Below are 9,476 nucleotides of genomic sequence, written 5' to 3' on the forward strand. Positions count from 1 at the left end.
GACTTCAGATCAAGTTGACAATAACAATATTTTGTTAATTAATTTCAATCCGAACTCCAAAAATTTTGTGATAATACGGAAAATGAAGTATGGAACGTAAATAATACATTTGCCATCAAAAAATTTTGCTCAGTTTAGAAGCTACAGATACTTAATTTCAACATTTAAGAAACATTTTAATTATATATATATATATATATATATTCTTTATTTTAAAATATTAATTTGGTTCAAACTGCCCCCGGTAACATCTCATAAGAAAAAGGGTTGTTTTCTCAAAATTTTCAACGGTTGAAGTAAAGAAACCCTGTTTAAGATGAGGCCACCTGCCATAAAAGCAATGAAAGCTTTGACTTATTATGCTTAAATATTGTTCTGGAGATGTCACAGCCTCAGTATTTTTCAGAACACTGCCATAGATCCCAAAATCTTTACTGCAAGGATTGTATGAATGTCTACATACAGCGTGAAAATATTTTATGGTCACACGACGAATGGAACTGAACCATGCACAATATTTGAGAGGAATGATGTTCTTGTTCTGGCCACCACAAGAGTCAGAGAACACAATGATGTGTTTCATTTGTGGCATCTTATGTAGTTTTTCAGTCAAAAAGCTGTAGAGAAAGGAACATACTGAGTACCGGTAAGGGTTTTTCTTTCCTTCACTTTCCACAAAGCAATAAAATTTACTGGTATTATCATTATGGCAGTGTATGTCGAATATGAACAGCCAAAGTAGTCTTCTGTAAAACTGAGCTGTGTTGTTTAGTCATGGCAAGCATAAGTTTTGACCATAGTTGAACTCGGCAATAGTGTGTTACAGTTTTCTTGGTTTTTCGCTGAGTGGATGAGGTCCTGTTTTATTGTATTATAGTGCTTCACTTTTCTTAGGTGCAACTCCAGCTGATTTCTGTGAACTTCATCATTTCTGTTTAATTTTAGAGTGAGTTCTGGCTCCTGACAGAAGTCATAAACATCAGATCTGGGAGCCCGAAAAGCATATGGAGTGTTCTCTCTGAAAATTTTGTGATAGGTTGTGTATTTCATCTATAACACAGCATTAGTTTCTTGGGTAAAATAATTCTGAAACTCTGATTCAGCTTTGACACAGTCAAAGTTGAGTCATCAATGAACCTCCACTTAGACTTCATAGCAACATATTGTGATGGTTTTTTAAGGTAATAAATCCCAATGAGCTTTGATACAATCCCAAATATTTGATTATGTTTTGTGGGGGCAGTTTCTATGTTTGCCCTGTTGATTTTCTACAAATACTGATCCTTTGTTAAGAGCTTTCATTACTATTTGATTACATTCCACACTAACTTATAAGTGTGACATAATAAATTTATTAAACACTGAAACCTTTTCTGAAATCGACTTCACATGATATATGTAACTAGATGATCTATTCCTACCACTTTTGGGATTGATTAACAAAGTGACAATACATATTTCTTCTTCCTATTTCACTAACAGCAATAAATCCTGTACATTTTTTAATACAAAACTCCCAAAACGCCACAAAACCATCTCCCTGGCTATTAGTATCAAGTTTTATAACACTGCTTGGGACAAAACTTCTGGACTATGGGGAAGGTCTTACCTATCACTTTTCTATCACTGCTACTATTTCACAGTTTTTTAACTTTATTCTTCTTCTGTTCATATTAATTTGCCTTTCATTTAATCCGAGGACTACCATAGTATTTACCAAATTGCCATTAACGTTATAGTCCAAATCACTATTATCATTAAGCTTGTCTGAGCATTCACCTTCCATTTTAGTACAAGTAAAGTGTTTGAAACCTGCATAATTGAAAGTGGAGAATAACACTAATATTCCACACAAAACAAGAATACATCAACAAACTTTCAGCAGGAGAGAAATATCAAAGCTGCTCCATGAACAACTAGGACTGCAACTACTTCGTACCGACTGTGCTGCCTGGTAGAACAACCCAACACATGGTCAAATTTTGTGTACAGTGCTGCACTCTCTATTTAGTTTGGTAGATAACCTCAGTTAGTCTTATAAAAAAAAGCAGTAAGGCAATGATGCATGGAAGCACTCTCATCAATTTTTTGACTTCACAGACAAGTTGATAAGAGATGGATTTAGAAATAAATTGTGATCTACTGGCTGTTATAATGCTATGGATCTTACCAGAAATGGAATCTTTTGCTGTGCTATTTCATTATAGGACTATTTGGCAACTCTGGAGATTCTACAAATCAAAATTAGTGAGGCGTTTGACATGCAAAAAGTTGCTAGTCAAAGTTCAGTGCAGAATGTTATGGTAGCTGGGAAGGCTGCAAAACGGAACTGACAAGATGGTAAAGTTCATGGCGAAAATTCAAAAGAGCAGAATGGCATGAACAGGAAGGGCAAGAGGATGAAATCCTTCATCTTCCTCATAGAAGAGACTGCAGAGTGCTGAAGAATAGCCTACCAGTTAATAGTCCGCCAGTAATGGTGACCAAGTTTGTTTGTATGTTCTGAGATACACAATGTAGACATGCATGTTCACATTTTCTATTGTTACCCCTCACAGACTCCCCTTCATCATGCTTTCACGGAGGTCTTTTGACATTTAATTTTACAAACTGGATGTGCCAATATTGTAGAGAATTCTTGAGATGCTTCAAGTTAAAAACGATGCAGATTGTGATACCTGATGTTTCGACAGTGGCTGCACATCTCATACGTGCAAATGCTTTCACAAAACTCGTTTGAGAGGGATCTGGGATACTGAACCTCACCAGCTCTGAATGCATTGTTGTTGAAGGATAGAGTTCTATTTTAACCGTCACAAAGGTACATGGTTAGGCTATTGATCGATTTCTGGAATACTCTGTATGGGCTCGATTTGTGGTGAAGGTTGTGACATCATATTAAAGAAATGAAAGCCAAAATTGTGGACAGCAGTGGGCATGAATTAGAATTTGTGAACCAAGATTTTGTTGAACTATGTGAGAAACATGGGATATTCTGATGACTGATGGCCCTTACAATCCCGAATGGAATGATGTTACTCTGAGATGGTATAGAATACTCGTGGAGATGGCAAGGTGTTTGCTAATCTAATCATGGTTGTAATCAGTGTTTTGGGGACATATAGTTAACACTGCAAACCTCATCAGAATAGGCATTCTACAAAAAAGTTGGAAAGGACGTCCCTCAAAAGCTGTGGCATGGAAAGCCACCCGATGCGACTGACATTAAACTGTTTGGGTACAAAGTATTCGTTATGAATAGGTCACCAGGAAGAGGTAAATTGGAACCTTGCTCTATTGAATCATCATGGGATACAGAACAGGTACAAACAGAGTATCAGGCCTAGTTTCCAAGAAAGGGTAAGATTGATGTTTCAAGAGATTTTATGTTCCTCTAGAAGTCACCTATGCAATCTAGCAATATATGCAAAGATTATGAGCTGGAAGATGTGACTTTATGAGAACTGTCTGGTCTGCTGAATGATGGCATTTTAGCTGAATAGCTGCCCATCAATATCAGCCTCTTTACTGGGCGAGTTGGCCATGCGGGTAGAGGCGCGCGGCTGTGAGCTTGCATCCGGGAGATAGTAGGTTCGAATCACACTATCGGCAGCCCTGAAGATGGTTTTCCATGGTTTCCCATTTTCACACCAGGCAAATGCTGGGGCTGTACCTTAATTAAGGCCACGGCCGCTTCCTTCCAACTCCTAGGTCTTTCCTATCCCATCATCGCCATAAGACCTATCTGTGTCGGTGCGACGTAAAGCCCCTAGAAAAAAAAATCAGCCTCAAATTCTCTCAAGGACAAGACATGTTAGACACTAAAATCTTAGACCAATAAGACAACATTGCTGCAGAGGATTCAGACCAAACCACTTTTCTCAGTTTCTCCGTGCAGAAATCTAGGCATTGATCTGAAAAAGTGCAAGATTTGCACCCGATGTTCAGGAAAGCCTCATTTTGATCACGGTGACAGAGCACCAATAAATCATGACAATGAAGAGAAGACCGGCATTGCATATCTGAGGTCCCTATCTCACAGGCTTTGCCCCATGTGCAGTGACATGAATGGCTGGAAGCTTTGGCAAGTCAAGTCAATAAAAGTAAACTTCCACCTGTTTGATACTATATTTTTGCTTTAAGGATATTCATTATTTGTAGAATATGTTTTATTCCTTATGTACATCTTCAGCTACCTAACTTTGCTTAGGTGAAATTACAAAGAACTTTCCTCTTCTCAAAAAACCATCTTAAAATAGTATCTTTGCTATACTTAAAACAAAACTAATTTTAAAAGATAAAAGTAATTGAAATAGGTGGGGTGGTGAAGTAGGAAGGGAAGATGGATCTACTTACGTTCTAACCTAATTTAAAATAATTCCCTAATCACTTAACTAAATGTTAAAAGTTATTGGTATACAGCACTTTTGTTCATATGTGATGTGTATGTTTTTCTTAGTTGTTCATCTTTAAAAATATTTCTGGAAAGGACTTTTTCATGTCAGTGTTACTTGTTAATTATAAAACTTTTTTCTTCAGCTGCTCATCTTTTCTGAAGTATTTTTGTTTGATTTAATTTGGTGAAAATGGGTCTCTTCCATTTTGCTTTAATACGGAATCCTCTGAAGCTGATTACTCTCATATCAGTGTTATGAAAAAGCTTCCCCCAAAGTCTCCAATGAAACAAAAATCAGCAGTTGTTTAGTATTAATGTGTATTAACATTTACACAAGGAACCTAGTTTTTAAATGGAAGGTGTCTCACCTTGTTATATCGTCAAACTCTTGTGTCTTTGGAGGGGTGTAGTGGCAACTGATGCAGCTTTTCGTATAGTTAAATAAGAATGTCTACGTTCTAAAGCTTTTTCCCTTGGGAGGCAAGGCTGTGGAGTGGGGAGAAGGCGTACCGCTTACAGTAACAGTTTCAGTGGCTCCGAAGATGAGGTAGGGGAAATAGATATTCTGGAGGTCAGAGATTCGATCCGTTTCTTTCTTTTACAGTTTGTATTATTTTTTATACCTAAAATGCTTCCAGATGTGCAAGTATTCGTTCATATCAGGGGTTGTTATTATGAATCATTTCATTAAGGTAGGTTACAGTAGGTTACCTTGTTCTACATAAATATACATATATATATATATATATATACTTTCTAGCGTGTTTAGTAGACTGCCATTATTTGTTTTACATAAGACAGATCTTGCTCTATAGTAGAGAACTGATAACCAGTGGCACTCAAATGTTTGTCCATAGAGGAATTTTTTTATTTTTGTGCCTCTCAGCATTACTGTGCTCAAGATATCTTGCTGTAAAACTACGTCCAGTTTGCCCTACGTAAGATTTTTTGCATTGGTGACAGTTTGATATATATACCCCTGAATCTAAATGATTGTTCTTCCCTAGGGAATTACCAATATTGTTGTTGAAAAATGTTTTGCTTAGTATTATTGCTAGTTGAGTATGCAATTTTATTGTCATATTTTTTTAACAGTTTTGTTACTGCATATATATTGGGATTGTTAAAAATGAATCTAGCTTATTTATCATTCTTCTTTATCTCAGACATTAGACTCGTTTGAAAAACAATTTGAATTTTCTAATTATTTTGTTTACCATATTAAGTCAAAAACCATTTTATTGAGCTTGTTTGTAGATAAAGATTAGTTCTCATTCTATACAGAAGGGAGAGGTATGTTGAAGTTCTCTGTAAAATGTTCCTATTCTATAACTTGCTTTATATAGTTCTTTCAAATTATATAACATAGTATCAAGAAGCATGTAATATTATGTCACTAATACATGATGATGGACTTGTTTGAAACATCTATTTGAATTTTCTAATTCTTTTGTTCACCATATTAAGTCCAAAACCATTTTATTGAGCTTGTTTGTGGATAAAGATTAGTTCTCTTTCTCATTCTATACCGGAGGAGGCTTACATGATATGTGTGGGATTTCTATCAACACTGGAAACTCAACTTGATATTCAGCAACAAAGAAATAGGATTTCTATCAACACTGGAAGCTCAACATACAGATAATTTGTAGTGTGCTTGAGATAAAATGTGTGATTTTAATCTGGTTCAGGTATTATCCTCATGCTGATGTAGCACATGGATTCCAAATTCATGTTGAAGTATCATTGGTGCACAATCTTAGAGATTTTGCAATGTGTGTTGTTTTATTTCTAATAATTAAATTCAACAAGGTGTTGTAAAGGGGCCTTATGTGTCTTATAAAAGACACATGTAAAGAAATGATATTAGGTAATTTATACCAAACCACTTTGTTAGCTGTTTAGAAGCAACTACAGTACACTATTTTAGTGATTTCTCCCTAGTTCTTTCAATTGTGGCTCCTAGACAAGGACATTTTGTTCAAACATTAGTGCTGGTTTAAGTGACATGGTAGAAAAATGGTCAGTTATCTCAGTTTATTTTAGCTCTCTTCACACTCCTCTCAAAATGTTTTCTCTCCAACAATGTCTATTGCATACTTTGTGTAGTAGAGATAATAATATAGCTTTCATGAGCTACAGTGAAATGCCCTAAATACTTACCTTTTAACCTTAATGTAAATTTAACATTTTTTTGTTTCAGTATGATTAATTCACCATTTGGAACTGCTGGCCCTGCTCTCTCTTTACAGAAAGAAAAATGCCATCAAAATGCATCAGCTTGTGTTCTATGTGGTCTGGAGCTCACTCGAAAGACATTTGTTGATGGACTAGAATATTTATACTGCACATCGTGTGAAAATGGATGTAAACAGGAAACTCTTCAGGATAATAAGCCAAGTTGTGGCCGATTTATTTGTTCTGTGTGTGATAGGATGTTTAAAAAGCCATCTTATCTCAAAGCTCACATTTCAACGCATAGTGATCAGAGGAAACATTATTGTAATATATGTGACAAAATATTTAAGCGTACAGATCATCTCAAGAGACATGTAGCACTGTTGCATACAAAGGAACCTACTATATCCTGTAGTTTGTGTGATGAAATGTTTATCACGTCCCGTCAATTGAAGAAACATATGATTACACATACAGGAGAGGAAATGTTCCCGTGTTCAGATTGTCCGAAGAGCTTCACTGCCTTATCTGCTCTGAAGAGACATACTATAACGCATAGTGGCGTACGACCGCATTATTGTACATCATGTGGTCGGTCTTTTCGTGATCATTGTGAATTAATGGAACATTCCTTATTACATTCAGGGGAGTCGTATTTGAACTGCAATCAATGTAATAAAATCTTTACCAGCAGTTCGGGTTTGCGTAGACATGCATTATTACACAGAAAAGAGAAGAAATTTCGTTGTAACTTATGTGAGCGGTCCTTCATTCAACTTTACGCGTTGCGTATACATACGATGCAGCATGCTGGGGAGAAGCCGCACGTTTGTTCAATATGTAATAAGAGTTTCTTACAACGTTTTTCGTTGACTAACCACATGTCATTGCATACGAAAAACGAGGAATTTATTTGTAATATGTGTAAACGGACGTTTCATAACCGTAAGGCCCTTACTAAACACCTTAGACGTCATAACACTCAAAGACATAATTGTAATACATGTGACAAATCCCTTTGTGATCGATCAGCACTTAAGAGACATATGGTGATACATTCTGGAAAGTAAAATTCTGGATCTGTATTCTTTGATGGCGCTATACTTCAAAATAAGCAAATGGTTGATTTTCACAAGAGAAAAATAAGGAATGTGCAGGATTTCTATCAACACTGGATGCTCAACATATAGCCTAGAAAATTTGTTGATTGGTTGAGATAGAAGAATGTGTCATTTTAATCTGGCATCCAGCATAAATGATAACTTTTCTTCTTATATTATGAGATATTCAGATGCCAATCAAGAGACAATGCATTTCCACCGTATGCCTTATGGGGAAGGCTTACATTTCCGTTATTATGATATTAATTTTACTATGTATTTACTGATGACTATATGTGTGGAATGTTGATTGCCTTTATCAAACTGTATGTGTGTGAGAAGGAGATAAAGGGAGAGTATACAAAAATGTAGTAGGTAGATTGGTTGAGAGAGATAAGGAAGGTCCTGTGGTTTAATTTTGATGTACAGTAGACTCCCTCTAGTTCTGTCGCCTTGGGATTGGACCCTAGGCCAGAATAACCGACAATATGCTATAAATACCAGTATTTAGCATAAGTGAAATACAGTACATAAATAAAGAACTGTTTATAAGGCAAGTAGCATTAATATGTATTTACTAAGTATACTCACCCGAAATTAGTTGATGATGTCTTTATGATGTCTCCATACACTATTGATGTTTCACTTCTGATTAGCATTGAACCCCGTTGGTGGATTATTAAATGCAGAAAAACATACTACAAAAACTCAAAACTGAATTTGTAAAGGATCACTTAACACACCATATAAACATCACGGACTCTTGTAAACAAAAAGAACTCGTGTTACAGTATAATACTGTGTCATAAACTCTGCATAGTTCAAAAAATTAAAAGAAATTGCTTATCATTTTCTGTTGAATTGCCTTTCTTAGAAGCAAAATCACTCCACATCTTTATAAACATTATACAACAGCTGTTGTTTCTGTCTGCTGCTGGGTTATAATATATTGTGAAGATGTACTTCCTTTTGCATGATTATTTTCCCCTCTTCATTCAAGGACAGGTGATGGCTGGACTTTCTGGCAGCCAAACTAACTGAACCCGAACTAGAGGGAGTTTACTGTGCTTACCAAACAGTACTTGTCAATTTCCTATTCTGACAGCAATTTCAGAACAAATATCTTACTCAACAACTCCTCTAGTCGTGGTCTAAGAGTACCATTGTATTCACTTACTATATAATTAGAATGCATGATGAGATGATAGATTTTATTTTGCTATTTGCTTGATGTCGCACCGATTCAGATAGGTCTTATGGCGACGATGGGAGAGGAATGGGAAGGAAGCGGCCATGGCCTTAATTAAGGTACAGCCCCAGCATTTGCCTGGTTTGATAATGGGAAACCACGGAAAACCATCTCTATGGCTCCGACAGTGAGGTTTGAACCCACTCTGTTTCGGATGTGAGCTCACAGCTGCGTGCTCCTAACATCATGGCCAACTCGCCTGGTGTTGGAAACTTAGAGTACCATATGTTCATGAAAGAATATATATATTTATATGGATGTGGATGTATGTGGTTTGCAATGATATGATTTTCTTCAATTAATCCTCTGCTAGGATCAACGATTCGCAAGAAACTCCACTCACAGGCATGGCCATTCGGAGAGTACCGGTCAGTCCTCTTCCAGCATTAGCTTAGAGAGTAATTTCCACGACCTACCTTACTATGTAAAGGCTCTTAAATTGTAATTTTAAAATGAAAGATCGCAATAAAATTTAATTATGTAATCATGAAGAAATTATAATAATCATCTAGTTAAACAACATGACGGAGAATTACAAGTAACACACATCTTA

The 9,476-nt window shown here is 36.1% G+C and overlaps 1 protein-coding gene across 1 annotated transcript in view; it reads left to right on the forward strand.

Annotated features, from left to right (window-relative positions):
- LOC136861840 (zinc finger protein OZF) overlaps window positions 1-9,261 on the forward strand; it is a 91,660-nt gene extending 82,399 nt beyond the window's left edge. Inside the window, exon 8 of the mRNA XM_067138852.2 lies at window positions 6,600-9,261. Coding sequence (XP_066994953.2) covers window positions 6,600-7,644 — 1,045 coding nt within the window. The 3' untranslated portion in view covers window positions 7,645-9,261. The remainder of the gene's footprint in view (window positions 1-6,599) is intronic.
- The last annotated feature ends 215 nt before the right edge of the window (window positions 9,262-9,476 follow it).

This window comes from Anabrus simplex, chromosome 1, assembly GCF_040414725.1.
Source record: "Anabrus simplex isolate iqAnaSimp1 chromosome 1, ASM4041472v1, whole genome shotgun sequence".
Classification (NCBI taxonomy): domain Eukaryota; kingdom Metazoa; phylum Arthropoda; class Insecta; order Orthoptera; family Tettigoniidae; genus Anabrus; species Anabrus simplex.